Source organism: Tetrao urogallus (assembly GCF_951394365.1).
Source record: "Tetrao urogallus genome assembly, chromosome: Z".
NCBI lineage: Eukaryota > Metazoa > Chordata > Aves > Galliformes > Phasianidae > Tetrao > Tetrao urogallus.
The window spans coordinates 52,814,755-52,837,646 of NC_136816.1; the positions used below are offsets into that span (position 1 = coordinate 52,814,755).

At 37.6% G+C, this 22,892-nt stretch overlaps 1 protein-coding gene across 1 annotated transcript in view; it reads left to right on the forward strand.

Annotated features, from left to right (window-relative positions):
- Positions 1-386: 386 nt before the first annotated feature.
- Positions 387-22,892, forward strand: part of JMY (junction mediating and regulatory protein, p53 cofactor) — a gene marked incomplete at both ends in the record, with an annotated part of 57,614 nt that continues 35,108 nt past the window's right edge. The window contains 2 exons of the mRNA XM_079548696.1: positions 387-1,163; positions 18,433-18,606. Coding sequence (XP_079404822.1) covers positions 387-1,163; positions 18,433-18,606 — 951 coding nt within the window. The remainder of the gene's footprint in view (positions 1,164-18,432; positions 18,607-22,892) is intronic.

The following is a 22,892-nucleotide window of genomic DNA, read 5'->3' on the forward strand; positions in this document are numbered from 1 at the left end:
GGGACGGTGCCTGGCGGGGCGGCGGGCGGAGCTCGGCGGGCGCGGCGCTGAGTTGCCGCAGCGCCAGCGCTGCTTGTAAACAGATCCCGCCCCGAGTGACGTGCGGCGGTACCTGCGCGGGGGCATCGGGCATTGTCCGCCGCGGCGGCGGTGGTGGGTGGCGTGAGCTCGCTCGAGCGCCTGCCGCCGTTCCCTCTTCGTTCTCCTCCCGCGCCGGGACGCGGCGCATCGCCCCCAACGCGCAGCGCCAGCCGCCCCTTTCCCCCCCCGGAGCTAAGATGGCTGGCGGTGGGCGGTGAGCGGCGAGGGCTGCGGGCTGCCGGCCGGCCGGCGAGCGGGGGCGGCCGACGGGACAGCGGAGCGGGGGGAAGCGGCCGCGCAGCGCCATGTCCGCCTTCGCGCTAGAGGAGACGCTGGAGGCCGACTGGGTGGCCGTGAGGCCTCACGCCTTCCAAGAGCGGGAGAAGCACAAGTTTGTCTTCATCGTGGCCTGGAATGAGATCGAGGGCAAGTTCGCCATCACCTGCCACAACCGCACGGCGCAGCGCCAGCGCAGCGGCTCCCGCGAGGCCCGCGGTGCCCCCAAGGCCTCCAGCCCCGCGGCGCGCAGGGGCGCCGAGCCCGCCATGCCGCCTCGCGCCGAACGGGCCGAGGCGCTGCCGGGCAGCCCGCTGCGCGCCTCGAGGGGCGGCCCGGCGCGCAGGGCGGCGCGGGGCGCGGAGGCGGCCGCCGAGGAGATGGAAGTGCTGGAGCTGGGCAGGGAGGAGGCGGCCGAGGCGGGCGCTCCCGACGCGGAGCCCGCGGGGGAGGAGTGCAGCTGGGCCGGGCTGTTCTCCTTCCAGGACTTGCGCGCCGTGCACCAGCAGCTGTGTTCGGTGAACTCGGAGCTGGAGCCCTACCTGCCCGCCTTCCCCGAGGAGCCCTCGGGCATGTGGACCGTGCTGTTCGGGGCGCCGGAGCTCTCGGAGCAGGAAATGGACGCGCTGTGCTACCGGCTGCAGGTCTACCTGGTGCACAGCCTGGACACCTGCGGCTGGAAGATCCTCTCACAGGTGCTTTTCACCGAGACCGACGACCCCGAGGAGTACTATGAGAGCCTGAGCGAGCTGCGGCAGAAGGGCTACGAGGAGGTGCTGCAGCGAGCCCGCCGGCGGATCCAGGAGGTGAGGCTCCAACACGGTCTGCACCTCGGTGTTATCTTTCCCTTCCTCTGTGATACCTTCACTAGTAGTTCGTTGCGCTTGGGCCGGTCTGCCTTGGCAGAATTGACCGAGCCAGGGATGAGTAGGAGCAGGGAGCTTCACCTTTCCAGAGTCTCCACGGCCAGGATTTAAAAGGTGCAGATTTCAGTCTCAACTCGGTGTGGTTCGTTGCTTTACTCTCTGCAATCAAATGCAGGTGTTTGTGAGCAAAGATGGGGGGGTTTGGCAAGGCCTTGCTGCCAGACTTCTGCTGTAGCGTTGCTTTGTGCTAAGATGGGTTTGGAGCCTGTTTAAAAGGAGCAGCAACATGTGGTGTTTATTTTGATAATACAGTTTGGTCACTGGAGGCCAAAAAATTTGGGCTCTGGATGCTGAATCTGGTATTTCAAGTGAGATGATGTCTTGTAGAACTGGCATAGCTACAGCGTTTGCGCAGCCTTGGTAGGTTCTCAGAGTTGGGCTTTCAGCAAGAGCAGTCTGTTCCTATCAAGAGCTCTGCACATTGCCAGTGTCTAATGGCCTCAGGTGCTGCTAGATGTGCTGTCCTCGTACCTTGCTCTGCTCAGATAAAAGCAGTTAAGGAGGTTGCTTCTGATAGTTTCCAGATTCAGCATGTTTTTTTTTTTAACATCTTGCTATACTGGAGAGTCTGTGAGACCTTAGATTTGCCTTGTTGAAAAGAAGATTCTTGTTTTTTGTACTTCTGTCACCTGATGTAGAATGCACCAGGTCTAGGTGTGTCTATGTGCGTGTATCAGGCTGTGGCATTTTGGTAAATGCCACACCATCAAAGTTCTGCTGTATGGCTGTAATTCAAATTTAGTTGTTTCTGCAGCTCACCTATATCCTATGGTGTTGTGCTTTCAGAAATGTGTGGTGGTGAATCTTATTTTTTTTTTTTTTAATCCTTAATGACGTGTGAACGTACATATGTGCTATCTGTGTAGATGGCATAGTGTTGAGTCTGGGTAGGATTCTATCATTTCTGTAGTGATTGAAGTTACGGAGTATTAGAAAAATGTCTTTTCAGTGATGAAATCATGGCAAGGGCATTTCAGTGTAGCACTGTCAGATGCATGTTTATTTCCAAACTGTTAAGTTAGAAAATATCTTTTTGAATGTTTTTTTTTTAATTATTTTTTCCCACTGCTTTTTAAAGGGCTGAATTAATCATTGTTAATTGTTGCATATTACTAGTCATCAGTCTAACGATGTTCTGCAGAAGTATTAATGCAGAGCATGTGAAATTGTATAATCTACCACTTCTGGCTGCATAAATGATTGGTAACATGTGCCTAGATTCACTTGGCCTTCTGCTGAGCAGTTTTTGGGAGTAGCTGATCAGTATGAGAAAAGTTCCTGTTAAATGAAGAGTTTAGGTACTAGCTATCTAACTTAAAGTTCATGGTGTTTTTTTAAGAAACACCCTTTCAAATTTACTGTGCAAAAACTATTTGCTTCTTAAAGGGTCTCAACTTTGATCTTGTTAGCACCAGTGCTGTAGTCAACAAACAAATCAGTTATCAGTAGTCACTACAAGCTTTCTCCGTAAACGTACAGTTCTCTGCTTAATGTTCTTAATCTGGTGCAGACAAAATGGCAGATCATGTTTGTCTACTTGACCACAGTAGTCTTCCTTTCTCGTGGTAACCAGTCTACTAGTGTGCCTTGTGTCAGTAAGCGGTATTTCTGTCACTGTCCGTGGTGTAAGTCAATCCTTCTTTAATTAAAGGTAGTTCATGTTAAAGAAAAGAAACCAATAGAATGACCTGCATTTTCCCTTTTGGCTCTCAAGTTTCTCTTTTCCTTGCTTGTTAGTGGTTTACTTGGTGCACAGTGTTTTTCTTTGAAGCAAATGCTGATATTGCCTGCCATCGAATTCTAAGCAAATGAAGCAATGGGAGATGGGTGTTGGTATTTCTGATGTAAAGGTTTCTCTTAATTTTAGATAGAACCTGCTGATTCAGTGTTTCAGCTCATAGTTTGATTTACTTTTCTAGCATTGCCTGAAATCTGCCTGTTGAGAATGTTGGATTAGTTGATGCAACAATTTTAAGCATTTTACTTTCAGATTTTACTTCTTGAAATAATTTTTAAGAAGGTGGGAAAGGGAGTGGAGGCCATCAGGCAACTAAATACTGAGGAGTATATACAGGACTTTCATTTACGTAATGTTGCAAGGAATACAAGTTCAGAACACCAAGAATTTGGTTTAACATGGTAAGATGTGCTTCTGAGGCTTATCATTAACTTCCTGTATCTCCTTTTCCAGGACAGTTTTCTATGTGCAGTTACAGTCTTCAGACTGTAACTTGCAGTTTTTTATGCTTATGTTTTTTTTTTTGTGTGAAGGGACAAAGTGAAAAGTAGAACCTCTTCTGTTCATTGCTTCTGCATACCCTACGTGGCCATCTGTTGCTCCACTTTATTCTTAAAGTAATTAATGGTTGTTTCTTTTTGTAATAGGCATTTTTATCTCTGTCACAATTATAAGCCTGTGGTACGCCAGAAGAATTTTACAAGTAGAAACAGTCCCAAGATGAGAGGAAAAATAGTTGCAGAGTAGTTGTTTGACATGCAATTATTTTCTTCTGCATAACTTAGTGTTTTGAAATAGTGCATCTTTTATTTTTCCTAACAAAACTATTAATTCTTAAGGGCGACTATGTCAAAGTAAATTCTCGTATCTAAGGGAGTAAAAGTTATTCTGCTTCTTTTTTTTTTTTTTTTTTGGACAACCATTAAACTCTTACTTGCAGCCTGGTTTATTAAGATTTATGCCTGTTTAAAAATTCCTTGGGTGCTGAGCTACAGAGCTAAACTCCCAAGTAGAAACATGATGTAAAACCAGTTAATGACCAGATAAAAAGATGTTACTATTTCAAAGCAGTGGATACCACCAAATCATTCTTTAGCATTACAGCTTCTTGGCCGGTATTTCTAAGACCTTAACATTTTGTATCTAGAAGGCAGAAAAGGTTATTTTCTCTACTTGTTACTGACAGTTTTCTGGCTGTTATAATGTGGGAGGACCTTTTCAGGCTAAGTGCACATGATTTTAAGTCTTTGTGAACACAGTAATATCAAAGATGGTTACTACATATTTGTCATAGCTATGTTGGCAAAAGGTTGAATTCGTCACAGTCTTACTGAATAAGAAGTGCTGTTAGTATAAACTATGATTAACAGGGCTTGGTGGCATAGTCGTGCCAACAAACATTCTCTTGTATGCTTATCCTTTTCTTACTCTTGCATAGCAAGTTGTAAGTAGAGAAGCCTCTCTTTACAATTCATGCCTACTTTGGCATGTTTGAGTTAATGGTACCTGTAAATCTCTCTTCCTTAGAGCACAAAAGCTGCAGCAGTCTGAAATTTGGCAGGTGACACTGAATGTCAGTTACAAAACCTGTTGCGGACTTGCTTTCATTTTGCTGTTTCTCTGCATAACTTGTGGATTCTTATTACTGTAGGCAGACTGAGAGACCATTCTGCACATCTGTTCTCTGGGTTCTTTTGAGTTGTTCCAATATGAAAGCTCAGAAGTGTGTCAGTAAATGGTTTAGTTCAGAAGAAGTACTGAGAGCATCTTGTTTTCAGTGTCTAACTTCTGACTGCCTTGGGGCTGGCAGCATCCCTCTTGTTCAGTGGAATGTTAAGCACCAAACTAACTGTGTGAACTTCAGTTTTGTGTTGGTTGACTTTATTTTCTTGCAACTAGAAAGGTTTGCAAAAAATAAGATCGGAATGTTTTATGTATTTTGTCTTGGTAACAACTTTTTTCAGAAGAAAATTTTTTTTTGTTTGCTGTTGGTGTGGTGGTTATTATTTCTTCATTTGTTTGTCTCCTTTACAGAAAGCTTTTCTGATACTTTCTTCTTAGTTGGTAGGTGTGCTTGTAGGGAGGCGCTCTCACAAAAATTAGTTTTCCATAGGTAAAGCGACCTGTTTGTATTCGATGATCTGCTAAGCACAGTGTGATTTACAAAGATTTCAACATCAAGGTATTAAATTATCCAAATTTAAGTAATCTGTAGCGGTATGGAGAAGTACTTAGTGCGCTTGCACAAAAAATAAGCACTGGCAGTGGTGTTTCTATCAAAACCACTGTAACATCTCTATGAAAGAGGTACAAAAAACTGAATCTTGGATGTTAGCTGCAATAGCTACATTCTGGAGATGCATACAGTGCCTTATGGGACAAAAGAACATAGCCTAAATTAAATTGGCATGCATGGAGGATTAAAATGAGATATGCTCTAGTTTTTGGGGGGTTTTTAAATCTCTATTGAGATATATAGAGCGGGGTCAGACTATTGCTGAGCATTCTGGAATTGCAGCCTGTTTTTGTTTGAGTTCTGTTCTTATATACTCAGTTACAGAGGTAACACTTTTTTTCCAGTAAAACTGTTTTGATTCATTTTGAATACTTCGTAAATAAGGCATTTAAGTAGTATACTGTAAGTTACTACTAGACAAAATGTAGTGTGTCAGCAGTTGTAGAGCGTGCTCTGTACAACAGGTAAATCAGCCCCACATTCTTAAGAGCAGTTCCTTGAGAATTGTACTCTGGCTCTCAGCAACTTCTATTGCTGTCCAACCAAACATTTTTTTTCCCTCAGTATGTTCTTGAAGGCCACTGTCCACCTATTTACCTCGTCAGCAGTTGGAGTGATTGGCAGTCACATTTGGTCGTTACAGAGTAGTCTTGAGGTAATAAACATTTCAGATGTTCTGCATTTTAGTGGCCGAAAGTTCATGACTGACTCATTCTGTAAGTATACCCACTAGTCACGGTAGTGAGTATATATTTTCACAAAAGCAGAATTAAATGTGCAGTGGTTCCCCTCTGCATTTTCTGCAAATGATGAAGGTGTAAACCAGGTAGGTATTTCGCTTTTCGAAGTTTCTAAACTTTCGGATTTCAGTGAGTTTCTGAAATGTAACATTTATTTACATGCACGGAACACAGGTTAAATGCTTTTTGTAAGGAATTGATATTACTGAAAGACATGGAAGTAAAGTTGAGAGGGCTGTATTCTTTGAGAGATGCTTGGTTCCCTGTAGCAGGGATGAATAAATATCTCAGCAGTTTAACCATATGGTGGACGCTGTTGCAGAAAATCATAGCTGTTATTATATATTATTTTAAAACAGGTGCTTTAAAATGTCTTCTAGGAAATCAACATTTAGAGTACATTTGGACCATTTTACTACAGTGTTGTTTTCACTTCAGCCTGTGATTTAAAACCTTCCGAGTCCGAAGTAAAATAACTTCATCTTTTATCTGGAAATCTTTTATCTTTCCTTCTTTTTCCATTTGATATCTTCCCAATTAAGTGATTGTTTTTCTTCTGTTCTTCTCCTTTATTTCTCTTTCATAGTTAGCAGTAAATTGCTTGTGATTGCTTATGACTTGTGGTTGCAGGTTAATTAGGGTTTTGGATACGGCCTTTGTTTTTACCAGTCTTTTTGTACTGTCTTTTCCAGCCTCAGTCAGATCCTTGTGTTGTATCTGAATTTATAGCTCTTCTTCAATTTTGTTTTCCTTCCTATTATTCTAAATGGCATACATGTGTAGATGAACTTAATGCGCTGGATTTTTTTTGATATCTTGTTAGTTTGACAAGAGTTAGCTGAAAGTGTATACTATTACTGTATCTGAAAACACTGAAATCTTTAAAATAATTTCTTTTTAAAATAGTTATGTTTCATCAAGATTTTTACATGCTATGTGCACAAAGAAAAGTACATCTGCTTGTAAAATTAAGTTTTCCTTGGTGGAATTTAAGTACTACATGAAAAGAAGAATAATAATTTCTGTAGAACGTACCAGTACTATTCAGGATGATGCTTAGTAAACTTAGACCTAATGTTTAGAAACTGCACACAGCAGCTTGCCAGTCTGTCTCGTGTTTTTCTTCCTTACTCAAATACCTGGGGGAAAGGGAAAATGAAATAAAATGCAATGCATGCTCTGTTTAGCAATGAGAATGGGGGTTGAGGAATCACATTAATATTGTAGTTGGGGAAGTATTCTGGTGAGAAGTTTATTTAATATTACATTCAAAACTTGAATTGTTTGTTTCTCTAGATGTGGAGAGAGGCTTCTTCTGTTTTAATTTTTTTGAAGTTGTTCTGGCTGTTAGGCAGTTAGAGCATTTTCATATGTGAAAATACTTTGAAGAGGTTTGTACAATGTGTGCAATAAAAACACTTTTAGATATGGAATTGTGTGGGGTTTTTTCTTTTATATTTACATTACTTTGTCTTGCATATTTTTCTTCATTTTGCCAGCATTGCTTTCCTCTCTTTCAGTTTAATGTCTTACAGGACAATGCCTTTTAAAGCTGCTTTCAATATCCAGTAAGTTTTTTCTCTCTTTGGTTTCTATGATACTATTGTATAGAGAGGCATAGAATTAGAAAGCAGATTCTTTCTAATAATTGTGTCTTCTTAAATATCTTTCTGTAAGATACTGCCAGTAGGTGATCAGAGGTGCTTACTGAAGAAAAAAAAAAAAAAGCACAAGTTTTTAATTTACAGTACAGTAGGTAGCTTGTAAGTAAGATGCTTTAAAAATTGATGTGTTAAGAAGATGTCTTAAAAAATGAGCGCTGTGCTCTACTGCTGTCCAGCATGACAGTACTCCAGGGAAGGGGCATATATAGCTTATGGCTTGTGTAGATTTAACCATATTGTATATGCTGATCTTGATGTTTTTGAGGAAAGGAGCCTAAGCTGGTATACTTTAGAATAATTTGAGTTATGCCTTTTGCATAGTACTAATGCCTCTGCAGCCATTTGGAATAAGGATCCTGGATAGTTCACCAACAATCCAAATCCCTGCTTTAAGAACAATACTATTTAATAGTAAATATGTAAGAACGTTTTAGGAACAACAAGGAAAAAAAAAATTGTTGTGCCATTACAAGAAGTAGTAGTTCAGACTCATCAGAAATTTGTTAATGGTATCTGCAAGTGTATGAGTAATGTCTAAGAACAATTGTTGAAGCCCATGCATAACTTGAAATGGGATTATACAAATATAGGAAATAGTCTAAATTTGTTGGGTTGGAGATTGGATGATCTCCTGGTATCTTCCAGTCATGAACTGTATAAATTAATAAGGGAAATGTGTTTCTGCTTTAATTAGTTTGTTGTTTAAACTTGCCTAATTTCTATTTTCTAAAAAACTTGGGCCTGAAATATGAACCAGGCCATTGTTAGCTTGTCTGAAGACTCTATGAAGAATTTTAACATGGGCTATATTTCAACTTGCAGCGTATCCATAAATGTCTCCTTGTTTTCTGACCTCTACTTTTCATCCATGTTCTTGATTCCTGATAATTCCTGATTGAAGGCTCTTTTCTGCAGTTTGGATTTTACTGTTTAACTCTTATACCTGTAGCCAGAAAGGTGCTTCTGTGTGAAGTCAGCTCCCTGGAGCGCTGATTTTTAGGAACTGTCATGTGGCACTACTGAGATTAGATGTAAAGAAACTCCTGCTGATTATCTGCTTATAAGTCATTTGACTCATCACAGAAGTTATAACAGAGATCGTTTTAAGTTAAGAAACCTTTCACCCATAAACCCCTATCTCTGCAGTTCCTTTCAGTTTATTCTTTTCTGCTTGTAGTATTCGGATAATAAAAATTATCAAATGGATATGAATTTTTTCCTTTGTGTAGGACAGACACAATTGCACGCTCAGAAAAATTTGAGTGCTCACTGAATGTTTTTCTATTTTTTTTGCTCAAGTAGTTGCTCAAGGAGAGATGTTGCAGAACAAGCCTGTTCTACTCTTCTTTTTTTTCTCTCAATCCTGAAAATGCTTATCTGCTTTGTACTGTTGTTATAGTACTTACCCAAAATGCATTTGTAAACAGCTATTTACATGGCCTTCTTTTGGAAAAAAAGGGCAGTGATATTGGCGTAGTGAACCTGGATTATTTTTCCTTTGAAAAGTGTTCAAGTAATTAGTTCAGATTTGTTTGCCATGACTTGCGGGCAGTGTATGCAGGTCATCTAAAATGAGTAGCGCTCTACTTTTTGTACGGCAGCTTTGCATAGTGGCTTTTCTTTCAGACACTGTAGGGAGAGGATTGTGTAAAATGCTTTTCAATAATGTAGAATCCTAGATTATGATGTTAGAAGGTGCCTCTGCAGATTTCCTAGTCAAACCCCATTGCTAAGGAGATACTAATTTAGATTAGTGAGTCTTGTTTGTTTTTAACACCTTGATGAGAATTGCATATGCTATATTAATTTTAAGGAAATTCCAAAAAGGAAAAAAAATAAATGCAACAGTTCTGACGTGAAGCTTTTGAGGGAGAAAATCTGTAGTTGTAGAAGTTTTTAAAAGGTTGTAATGTATCTTCAAATAGGTTTGTGACTTTAGAGCCCAAGTTGGTGCAGTTCACTGCTCTAAGAGTTATTCAGACTAGGAAGTAGTGTGATGTTAGCTTGCAGTCATCAGTTCTCAGAGTGTCTGATTGAGCTCTTGTTACTCTAGAGTAGTATAATTCAGGAAAATAAACAGATTCTGGCAGAATTAAATAAATAAAAATTCCAAACTACTTCAGATATTGGAGTGGTCCTGGAATTGTTTGATAGGTAAATTGTATGTAACATTTCAACTTTGCTTTATCATACTGTTGTATCACGTATATTTTATTTATGCATCGTATTATTTTCCTCTCACTTGCCATGAAAGAAGGAAGAAAACTAACCCAGATGGATAGAAGTCTGTGTTCATGTGATAATAGTAAAAATTTCTTCTGAAATATTTCTTCTGAAATGTTTTCATGTTGTGAAGGTAATTAATAGCTTGCTATTTATGTGGTATTTGCTATTAGAGTGGGAGGTAAAGGGGCACTGCATGATAAGGGATTTCAGGAGTTTCTTCATATATCGGCCTTCCAATAGTAATAGTGGGCGTTTTATTGGTCATTTTTGATGTTGTATTCAACTTCTAAAAAAATATTATTTTAGCTTATAAACTTTAGAAATTTGTGCTTCCTGCTTAGACATCGCTTTTTGTGCGATGTCTAAGCATTGATTGAGGGGAAAAAAAGGAGTGGGGATGGAACTGGAAGAAGGAAAGGAAGAGTAATGGGAAGTGGGATATGCTTTCAGTAAGAGCAAGCCATGAACTCAGCTCAGCTTTAAAAAGTTAATTCAGCTTTACCAGTGCTTTCAATCTGGTGTTGGCGTAATGCTTTATGACTTTTGGATTAGATTTTAAAAAGCCGAACATTACCTTAATATCGAGCATTTGAGCATATCTGCTACCAGGCCAGTGCATTGCACTGATGAGTATTAATTCTGCACTGGAAGTCTGAATCTCAGGAGTTAACTTCAGTGTGATGTTGATAACATTGTTTTTATTTCTTTGTTGCCATCAAATTCTCACATTTGTTTACATGGAAGACTGCTGTTCAGCAGAGTGGTTTTGACTCAGTGTGTCTATCCTGACATTGCAAGCTGTACGCAATGAAAGAGGCTTTAGAGTAGTGTAGTAATAACTCGCATTTAAGGGGTACATTAGATGATTAAATGCTAGTTTTAGGTGTTGTCAGTATTGACACCGTTTAATATCTTTTTCTGCCAGCTAGCATTGCACAGAAGAATAGGGTTCATGGACCAAAAATTGATCTATATAATGGCACAGTATGAACCCTTTGCATCATGTATGTTCTTTTTTTTTTTTTTTTTTTTTTGGCAGGGGGGAGGGAGGGGGATGGGATTGGGCCACTGCAGAAAAAGTTCCTTAGAATTCATTAGTACATGACAGCTCTTTGCCAAGCCTTCAGGGTGAGGTGTTGTGTAGAAGTTTTTGTTCAAAGTTGCAGTGTTCCAAGTGATTGGTGATTCATTAGTGACTTTTTGTTTTAGTTATTTTAACCCTTACCAAAGTGAAAGAGTTCCAGACTACTGTATTAACTTTGAAGTAAGGTATTTACCTTGCATCTATTTTACTCAAGTTACATTGCAGTGTAAGTACTTACTTCTTTGTTCCTAACAGCAGAAAAATGCCTAGCAGTCCTATATAATTAACTTTTGTTTGCATGATTTATGGAGTTTATTTGTAGCTGTATTGTTTCAAAGTAATATACTGAATTCAAATACCTGGCTTTTATGGCTACTCACTATGCAACAGCGTAATTTGGGAGTGGCACAGCCACACCATGGAATATGGCAAGGTGATTAGACAAGTACCACCTTCAATGTCTTAAAATTAAAGCAACTTTAGTATGCTGTTGTGCCTATGTTTGTCTTGTTCACAGAGAAGGAGATACATGGTTTTTACTTACTTGTTGACATGCACCTCTTCAGCTTTTAGGAAGAGATTTTGTGTGCCATACATTGTTGTCAGAGTTGGCAGCTGTAAACGAGCCTTGTGATGTTCCAAGTTCCATGTGGAATGTACTGCTAAGATTTCTATTTAGAGTGTTGAGTGGAAGGAGAGAAAGTGCATTGTTCAGTAACACTGCATGCATGAAAATAATGTTTGGCTCAGTTGACTGCATTAAAATACTGCTTCAGTTTTCCTTCAATAATTCAGTTCCGTTCTGCTGACTTGAATTACAGGTAGAGCATTGCAGTGAGGTGCATTTTGGTAAGTGGTGTAAATGAACTTAGTGATTGTTGCTGTCCCAGGAGCTGCTAACCTGAGCACAAATTAAAAAGAGACTGTAATGGTCAGTCTGCAGCCTGCTGTCTTAGGCTTACAGTGTACTCTCAGGTGCTGTGCTAAAAGACAGTTTTAAATGGAGTTTAAAATGAAGTGCCTTAGTTGGTGTGAGCAGCTCTCCATACTCCTGGAAGGTAGTATGGGACATCTTACGGAAGTTCTGCATTTTATATACTAGATTTTAAACAAAACATGTTTTAGTTCCCAATACCTTTTTTTCTGCTGCTGTCTTCTGCTTTGTGTGTATTCAGTGTTTGTTTGATAAATTAGCTGCAAATTTTGATAAACTTGTTTGTTGTGTGTTTTATGTGTGTTAGTTTTGATTATTACTTCAGATCAGTCCTTCTGCAGACAGCCACTCAGAATCCTCCTTCCTTAAAAATCCAGACAATAACCTTTGCTATGCATTGGTGTGGACTTGAATCCTTTAATTTCTAAAGCTTGATTGGGGGGAAAAAAAAAAACACCTGGATTTTTTTTGTCAACTCAGCGGATGGAGGATTGCTTTATGCAGCAGTTATAACCTGTGGTTCCCAAATCAGTATAATACATAACTCGCTCATTTGTATCTTAAGAGCTAAGTCTTAAGAGCTTAGGCAGATGAGGTGAAATGCTGATTCTTACACCTCTAGTTCTGAGCAGTACTGTGTGATTTATCTATGCTATTCCAACTCTGTGTCCAACTTTTGTATTCACTTATGTGATTTATATCTCAACAATAGAATATATTTTGGATCTGATTGGAGAATCAAGCTTTGTTGGTTACTGATGTGCTTGTCAGCTGGAGTTGTGCAACTTGACATTCTGTATTACAAAGCCGAGGATGTTGATGGCAGTGTGCTCATGCAAACATCTGAATGTCATGGAACCATGGAATAATCATAGAATCATAGAATCACCAAGGTTGGAAAAGACCTAAAAGATCATCCAGTCCAACTGTTCACCTATTCCCAATAGCTCCCACTAAACCATGTCCCTCAGCATAATAGACCATAATAGAACAGCTTGGTTTAGAAGGGACAACAAGAATCATCAAGTTCCTACCTCTCTGCTATAGGCAGGGCCACCAACCTCCAGGATCTCCTAGAAGTGACTGATCTTTTAACCTGACTGCTAAAGGAGCACACCTGTAAGAGAGAAGAGTTGTTTACGTGTAGAACAAATTTTGTGTCACCAAGATGCATGTGTGGGTTATGAGCATTAACAAGAATGGTTTTTGTTTAAAGACAGCTTGAAAATAAAGAACAGAAACAATTTAAAACATGTTCTAATGTAAGAGGTTGAAGTTCAAAATTAGTTGCTAAAACTTTGTATCCAAATTCTATGTGCTCTGGGAGATTTTTTTTATTTTTATTTTTATTGTTTGAAGTCTACTGCAAGTTTATAGCAGGAGTATTCAGTATTTTTTACATAGCACCAATGTTTAGTGGAAAGGAAGGAGCATCTAAAAGTACTTTTTCTTTCTTTTGCAGTATTGTAATTCATATGCCTGTAAAAAAAAAAAAAAAAAAAAAAAAAAAAAGCTGTGCATGTTTATCTGTTATTTCAAATATTCAAATTATACACTAAACATGTGTACAGTTATTCCTGGAATTGGCAAGATTGGCAAGTAATATGTACAGGCTTTGAGAACTGAAATTAATAGAAGAATAACTATAAATTGCTTGAAGGAAGGCTTGAAGGAAGGCTGTAATGATCTGGGTGTCAGCCTCTTGTCTCTTGTAACTGGTGATAGGACCAGAGGCTTCAAGCTGCACCAGGGGAGATTCAGTCTGGATATTAAGAAATACTGCTTCTCTGGAAGAGTGGTCAGGCACTGGAATGGGCTGCCCAGGAGGTGGTGGGTCACTGACCCTGCAGGTGTTCAAGGAACGCTTAGATTTTGTGTTGGGGGACATCGTTTAGTGAGAACTATTGGTGACTGGTAGACATTTGCAGTGGATGATCTTGTAAGACTTTTCCAGCCTTGGAGATTGCATGATTCTATGATAGTCTATTCTGTAATTACTATTATTTCAAAATTGTGTGTGCACTTAGGTAGGGATTGAGATATTTACTTTTCATTTTCGCTACAGCTGGTTTTGTGGTATGTTCATAGAGTTTTTATAGATTATCCAAAATATAAATAGTGAAAGTTTTGAAAATAATAGCAAAGGTAATGTAAGAAAAAGCCTTTCACTGATGGCTTTGAAGTAGCCTAGCTGAAGGTGACTTTCACACAATTGCACTGCCGTCTGTATAGATTTTAAAGTTTTATGGACAAAATCTTTTTTAATACTGTAGACAGAAATAGTGTTTGGTATGTAGTGGAAGTGTATGTGCAGTTAAATCAGGGCAAAAAAAAGTTTCCTGCTGACTAGAGTTTATCAGCATAGTAGTTGCCTAAAATACGTGAATTCATTTAGTTGTGAACAATATAACATCTGTGAAACATCATTCTTAAAATAAATACAGTATTGAATGGTTACTGCACTAGTCAGGCCTGTACAGGATATTACTCTGCCCTCCTCCACCCACTTCATTAAATAATATCTTTTTAAAAAAAAAAAAAAGTGGAAGTAAAAATATTCGTGTTGAAGTGGTTAAAGTAAATGAATGGTAACACTGAATGTCAGTGTTAAGAATTAACCATTGGTGGGACATAAAATATGCCACAGAAATTGTTCTTTTATTTTATACTAACAGTTTGGAAAATGTACAATTTTAAGGTGCTGGAGTTGGTTTAGGCATTTGGCCAGCTTAACCAGTGTCTCTGCCTTACCAAAATGTAATAGCTGAGTTTTTGTATTTCTGTAATAGAAATTAGATCCTTTAGATACTTCCTGCGTGAAAATTGGAACATGCACAGTTAAATTAACTGTGAGGCTGTGGGGGGCCAGGCTTTTCTTATGACATTATTAATTCAGTGGATTCAGTGGATTAACGTTATCTGATAGTCTAAATACTGTCTGGATGGCAGCCAGCTGAAAAAAAAACAAAAAAAAACAACCCAACTTATCTGACTTGGTTCCTGGACAGGAAAAGCTCCTTCAGACTGCACTGTAGAGCAGAATGGGAGGGCACAGCTAACGACATCTGTCTGCTCTCCCCTTTAGGACTGATAACAACAAACCAGCCTCTGCGCCTCATTGTCTTACTGGCCATGTCTACTAAGAGAATCAAAGCTATCATGCCTCACTGCATTGGTGAAGAGTGTGGTAATCGCATCAGTTTCAAAAAAGGGGAGAGGGTAGTTTGGTTCTCTTTATACCCTTAGATTGTGCGTATCATAACTATCACTTCAAATGTAGGTCATAATTTCTGCGTTGTTTGTTTTTCTTTTCCAAAACTGGATCATTTATATTTCTTCAGTCTCATCTTTCCCTCATGTAGCTTTTAATTCAAGTGAAATTTGAGCCAACAGTTTTATGGTATTGATCTGATGAAAGAAAATGTATACGTGCTTTTGAGCTGATTCGCAGCCTTTGTAAGAGATTTAGATGTTTTTTCCTCTCAAATGCAGACTGAGTGAGCCTTTATACAAATGTGCTAATAGGCAGGTGTGTGTAGTCTGTATTAAGAGGCAGGTAATTTTCCTACCTATTTTGAAGAATATCCGTGTTTGATGGCCCTTTGGTGTAAATCAAAGAAGGTGATACTTGGTTGTTTCTGAATCAGCTTTCCAGTGTTGTCTTTTTATTGAAACTCTAATTGTGTGGAAATTGCATCACCATTTTAATTAAAAAAAAAAAAAAAAAAAAAAAGTCTTTCTTAGGCACGGGACATGCAGCATGTGTGGTTTGTTGCTAGGAATGAAGGAAGGCCTTGTGTTAATAATTTAAGACAACAATATGTGTTTGTGAATAACGTAACGTGCCCTTGCTTGTATTTGTTTTTAAGAGTTTACTCCTTGAGGATTGGGTATTTTGAATAAGTTGGGAAGCATTTGTAGGCATAGAATTAGGGGAATCCCAGCAACAGACCAAATGAAATTGAATGTGGACAAGGCCCTGAAATTATGCCTGTTTACTTGCTTTATCCACGAGTGTCGGGATACCTCATTACGATATCAGTCCCGTTTCTGTTTATGGAATTTTCTCTGAATAACTAGCACTGTAAGTAGAGGCATGCTGCCAGTGTCCTGAAATACCTTGCACTGTATGGATGGACATACGTTTGAAATAAATCTTCAGTTTCTGGCACCTCTTTAGTCTTAATTCTGCAAAGCTGTGACTGCCTTCCACAATACCAAAATTATCACAAAGGCCTTAAGAGTCATCTGCAAATAATTAGAAAAACAAAACAAAAAAAAGAAAAACAAAAAAACCCAACTGTATTGTATTGTTCTTATCCTTAAATTTGATTATTTAAAATACTCCTTTAAAGGGTGATATTGATATGTTTTTTCTAATTTTTGTTACTTCTCTTTATTGCCCTGTATAGTTCGTATATCTACAAAATAGTAGGATTACATCCTAAAATGAAATTGTGTACTCAGTAAGCAGTTAATACAGCCTAAGCCACTACCAGAAAACTAACATTATAGTGTATTATAGATATATTGTAACAGTTGGCTTGAGAGAAAATAAGGTTCGTTTTTTTCAGTATGTTGATAGAGAAATAACTACAGCTCTGGGATTACAGGAAAGTTTTTGATATGCCTGGTACAAACAGGAGATGTCTTGAGTATGGCAGCTGTATTTTAAGACACTGGCAGCAGCAAGAAGAGCTAGGGAAGTGGTGGCTTAATAGTCTGAAAGGCTAAAACTGCTGGAATAATGTGTAGTCTGCAGAAACTTAGGAGTCAAATCCAGAATGCCTGGACTGACTGCTGTCCATTCAGTTGGAGGTTCATTTGTGTGTGTTTAGCACAGAACATGCATGAAACATTAGGTTTGTGGACTGCAAACCACAGAACACTGCCAGTACCTTCACCGAGAACTTGAACACCACAGGTTATTACATGTGCTGGCAGTCAGCAGAAGGGCATAGTGAATGAGCCTGGAGTAGGAACAGTTTCTGAGGTGGAACTGTTTAGGTGAAAGAACAAATTGTCATGCTGCTGATGAGAAACATCATCGCTGTTCTACGGTCTCATCCAGACCTCTCATCTCCAACAAGCCTTGCTGAGGGAAATATTTTATGGCTTGTCATCTGTCAATCATCTCAATGATCAGTGAGCAAATTAAGCTACTACAAGCCTCTCTGATTCCTGTTTCTTAATCTTGTCCAATATTTAGAGATTCAGAGAAATTGGCGCAGTGTGGTGGGGATCATCAGATGCAAAATTTGTATTAGAATTTTTTTTCTTTTGAATAACAAACACAGCAGAATAGTATGAACATAATGGAACAGAGTAGACTACTGTGGTAAAAATGTCTTTTGACAGTTCTGGGATACAGATAAATCAGATGCCAGAGAATTATTGATCAAAGATTCACTTTCTCATCTACAGTTCCCTCTATTTTGTTTTCCAGTATTCATGCTTGATGCGGTCATGTATAAAGCAAATATTTCTTATAAATTGAGAATCCAGTTTACGTGACTGCAGAGAAGATACAAAATGGTTATTCTGCAGTTTCCAAATCTGTGCTTAATTATACATTTGACTGTGAGTGTATGCTTTTGAGGTGGTGAAGGAAAAGAAAAGACAAGAGACTCACTTTCAGGGTCTGAGAGTAAGAGAAGATTTTATTTCAGATAATCTTGACTTGGTGAACACATCAATTACTCCACATATCTGTATGAGATCAGTGTAGCTGAACAGTTGAATATATTTTTGGAAATGGTAAAAGATTTTCAGCAACATGTGAGGTTTGTTCAGACAGATGCCCAAAATAGATGCAAAGCAAACATGAATTAAAAACATACATTGTAGCAGATTTGTAGCAATGAATAAATTTTCCACTTCAGAAGATCTGAAGGGAGGAACTGACAGGATGTCTCCTTAAATGAAAACACATGTTTTGAAAAAAAAATTAATTAAATTTTAAAATACATTTATGATTTCCTTGTTAAAAACATCTAATAGACACTCTGGATTTGATCTTCATGCCTAAATTATCCGGGTAAAATGCAGATCACTGTTTTGTTTCACATAGATTTCTGTCTGTCTGGAGCAGCATTAATATAATGAAGCTATGTAGGTACGAAGTAATAGGTGAGCTAGGAATCTTAAAATCTGAGTTGTCTTCTGACTTACTTTTCCCCATCATTCCTCCTACTACATCTGAAAGTGGGAAACGTCTGAAGTAGCGTATCTGATGAATATGTTACTTTTTGTGCTCTTTGTACTCTTTTATTATTTATTGTGATTTTTGTAGGGAGGAAATCAATAGGAATGCCATACTTTCTGGGTTAAGGTTGTCAGAGAAGTGATCATATCTGATTAGCTAAATTCAAGATGTGAAAGGAAAATTGAGACTTTCTTATTTGGTCTGTCCAAGTGAGGATTTTTGGAGGAGAGAAGAGATGGGCTAAAAGTACTTTTTAAACTGTTATTGCTTTCAGCAGGAATTTTGAAAACATTCATTAAAATTGGTGTTTTTCTTTTTATAGCTACTGGAAAAACACAAAAACACAGAAAGCATGGTAGAGCTGCTTGAACTGTATCAGATGGAGGATGAGGCCTACAGCAGTCTTGCAGAAGCTACCACAGAGCTCTACCAGTACTTACTACAACCATTCCGAGATATGAGAGAACTTGCAATGCTTAGAAGACAACAGATAAAGGTATGGCAAAAGCCAATGAACTTCTCATTCATGGAAAAACCATGCTTTTTATTTACTGTTTATTAACAAGTACTTTTATTATGCAGTATGCATAGTGATGTTTTTTTCCATTAACTGTTCTCATTCCTTTATTCAGAGGAGTGCTTTTGCAGAGTCAGGACATCTCTGACACGTGGCTTAACCATTACCTGTTTAATTTCTACATTTCTATGTTAAACGCTTTAATTGTTGAATTTAGCCGGTGCAATTAAACATATGTATTACGGAGGGGTACTAATATAAAATATAAATACAAAATAAAATAAAAATATAAATAAATATATATATATATATATATATATATATATATATATATATATATATATATATAAAATATATATATATATAATATATATATTATATATAATATATATATATAAAATATAAATAAAAATATAAATAAAATAAAAATATAAAAATATAAACTGTTGCACAGTACAACAGTGTTGCAGTGTTGCACAGTATCTTTTTAATTGCTAATTATTTTACAAGGTTCTGCGGGAAATTACATTTCATTTTAGTTTTCTGAGGTAATCTGATAAACCATTAGAAGCTAGTAGATTCTAAACTTATGTTGTGAAACACTTGAAAGTAGAAGCATGCTACAGGTATTTAGTTTGTTGCAAAACTTTAACAGTATATTTTCCTAGGAGGTATAATATTATGACGAGCTGAAGAATATGATTTTGATAGATCTGTTTTTTGTAACGTTTCGCCTAAAAATAAAAATTGTAGTATCTTTAGACTTATTTCTTTCAAGTGTTTAACCAGAACAAACAAATGGTGTCTTTACTGCATCACAGAAGTACTTTTACTAATCATAGTTTCTATGCAGTTGAATAGACTGTAGCCCTCTGTCTTTTAAAAGAAATATCGTGACATAGGAGCTAAAATGGGCCTATTTGTTCAGTCTTTCGTGTAAATGTCAATTTGTGTAAGCTTATTCAGCTAGCCAATGTTGATTTTACTACTTTGAACTAAAAACAAGTATGTTTTTGTCTATAGTTGAGTATAGAATGAGGGAAGGAGGCAAGAGGACTTAAGATTCTCCAACTACTTTTATTTTGAGCCATTGTTATGTCTAAAAGTCAATTTTTCATAATGATACTTGAACTGGAAGCCTGTTTTTCCACAATTATAAATGTTGATGCACAAAGAAATCAAACTTTTTTTTTTGATTTATTGTGCTGTTCAAGATTATGAACAACACAGCCTTTTTCAAAGCATGATTAAATAGTTTTTTTTAATTTGTACAACAGGAATTTTTAAAATATTTCATTTTTTGCTCTTGAAAAGAAGAGATAAATACTGTATTTCAGACGCAACATGAACTGAGTCTTTTCTAGTTTCAAATTCATTGTTTTCTTAGATGTTAGGTTTAAAAAAAGTCTTTTTTCCCTTTTTGTGAAATAATAACCTTGGTAAGCTAAAGAGGCATATACTCTGGTGTATTGCGTTATTCATATGTAGTTGCATTTAATGGACATTAAATTCTCTTCCTAATTTGGCAATTTTTGAGTTATAGAACTTGGTCATTTGTATTACATGGTTGAGAAAGATGCCATCTCTTGTTTTTATTTCATTGTTTGAGAGAAAGTAGTACTTGTATCTATGATGAAAAATAAATAAAAAAAAAAAAATATATATATATATAGTACACTGGGTAGCTAGGGTGGACGAATTCATTTATAAATAGAACTTGTGCTTGAGATGGTTTCTATTAACTTGCAACATACATGTTTCTGGAAGGCTAGATAATGGAATGCTTCTATAGACCTTTATGGTGGGGATTAGCTCTATTTTCATGCATAATGCTAGTATTTTTGATGCATCCTGCCTCAGTTAATGAGATTGAACACACAGTTTAAATACCACCAATGAGAAAAAAGTTGATAGGTAGGGCAGGGTAAGAAAGGCAGAGCCTTTCTTATGGGGATGGTTGTTTTCTCACAGGGGTAAGTATGTGTCTATACAAATACTGGTCAAAATTATCTGTGCCTTCTGTAGTGAAGACATCATTTTTGAGTTTGTTTCTTTTATGGATTTTGTTTTTTTACTGAGTAGTTTAATCAGTTTCGTTTTTTGTCTGTTTCCAGAATAAGATCAGGAAGAAATGAGTTGTTTTACCTATAGTCCTTGAAAAAAGTGTTCAGTGTCCTCTGCTTTTAATGCAGAACATACAGGTGTTTGTTTTTTTTTTTTTTAAGATATGTGTGTATCTGGGTGTTGAATTTCTGCTGTTAATCTGGAAAGTTAAGTGAGAGGCAGGCCGGCAGGCTTCCAGGAGAGAAGGGAGAAACACCATATTCTGTGCACACAGTGGAAGCTTGTTAGAGCTGGGCAGCTGGTAATCTAAGTGATGAGGAAACCGAACATTTTGCATGAGATTGCTACAAAACTGTAACATATATTCAATCACTTAAATCTATGTGCAAGTTGAATAGAATACAGACTGCTTGTATGTTCAACTGTGAAATCAACTGATATATAGAAAATGACAAACACCTTTTTTGGGGAATTTCTTTTATAATTGCTTGATAAAGTGACAGGTAAAGTTGTCAGTAGATTTTTTTTTTACAATGCATGTACAAACTGGTGATGATAACATATTAGAATCTGCATGTACGTTTGTATGCACTTAGCTATTACTTTTGCAAAAAAAGTATGAGAATTACCTCAGTTCTTTGACAGTAACTTGCCATTCAGCATTCTTAAAGATGAAAGGAGAACTTTGAACTAGTAGATGGGGGAAAAAAATAGAAAAGTGCATAATACTTTTTATTTGTCTGTGAGTACTCACATTCTGAACATTGAAGTTTTAGTTTGTCTCCAAAAGACAAACTGTAGAATAAGAATAGTTGCAAAATAGCAATAAGGATGGTAAAAGTATTTTCATATCAACAATCTCAGATTAATCAGATGGCTTTATTTTTGTCATTCAAAGCATGCAGTTAGTGTAAGATATGTTTCTGTAACTCACTGAAGTTATAGGAAAGGAAATACTGAATGATTTCACTATTTCACGTGCACACACGAAATCAGGGGCCCTGTCAATGAACTTTTGGCATTACTAAAACAGCCTGCAAATAAAGGGGGGGAAAAAAAAAAAGAATCCTAAACTCCTACTAAACATACCTCACATACCCTTTGGCAATAATTTCCAGTTTAATTATGGACGCTGAGATATATACATGTTTCAGAAGGAGGTGGGTCCCTCATTGGCTATTAACAGTGATTCAGATTAGCCATCAGCTCAAGAAGCTTCTAAGCTGTTCAGTGACAGAAGCTGAGGAGGTATTGCTCTGTCTGCACTTTGTGGGTTAATTTTTTTTTTTGTTCACCAACTGTTAATGATAATTACAGGCCAGGACAGCCTCGTATCTGACCAAAGAACTAAGTATTAGGGAAAAGAGTGAGAAAAGACACAAATATAACATGCATTTATAGAAAGGCATTTTGATGAAAACACAAAAGGTTGTGAACGTGCAAAATATCAGATTGTATTGCTGCAGCAGTAATAGTAATGGAGGATATGAACTGGAAATGCATGATATTTTTTAAAGTTTTTTCTTCTACTAAGCTGAAGATGGGGAAGGAGAAACAAATAAGGCAGAGACATTGCAACAGTGTTAAGGTGGCTGTGAAAGGTGAGGAAAAGGGCTTAAGAAGGTCTTCAAAGATAGATCTTTGAAAAAGCCCTTCAAACTGTCTTGTTGTGTAAATTTTACAAGTCCCAAGTTTATATGATTCTGTAAATAGACTTAGGTCTAGTCCTTTTTCAGTAGTACTCTGAAACAAGTTTTCACAGCTTTCATGATCTTTACTGGCTTTATTTGCCATATTACTACAGTTACTTTCATTAATCCTGTTCTTGGGTATTCATATATATTCTTTCAGATTTCTTCTTCCCTAAGAGTTTTACTTTTTTTTAATTTTACTTTTATTCATTGTATCTATATATATAAAAATTGTCCACCTCATCTTGATGAATTCTTGATGTACATGTGCTTCATATTTTGTTGCTTTTTTTTTTTTTACTGAAGATTGAAATACATCCAATTATTTTCATCTGTAAATGTAACATGCAACTTTCTGACGTGCTAGAACCTCTAGCTTAAACATTTTGAAATAACTAGGTAGTTTTTTTTTTTTTCAGAACTTTTTTTTCTAACTGGAACTCAGTCAGTGAAGTTGTCTGAGAATGAAGAAATGCATTTAAAATTAAGACACATGGAGAATAAATCGAG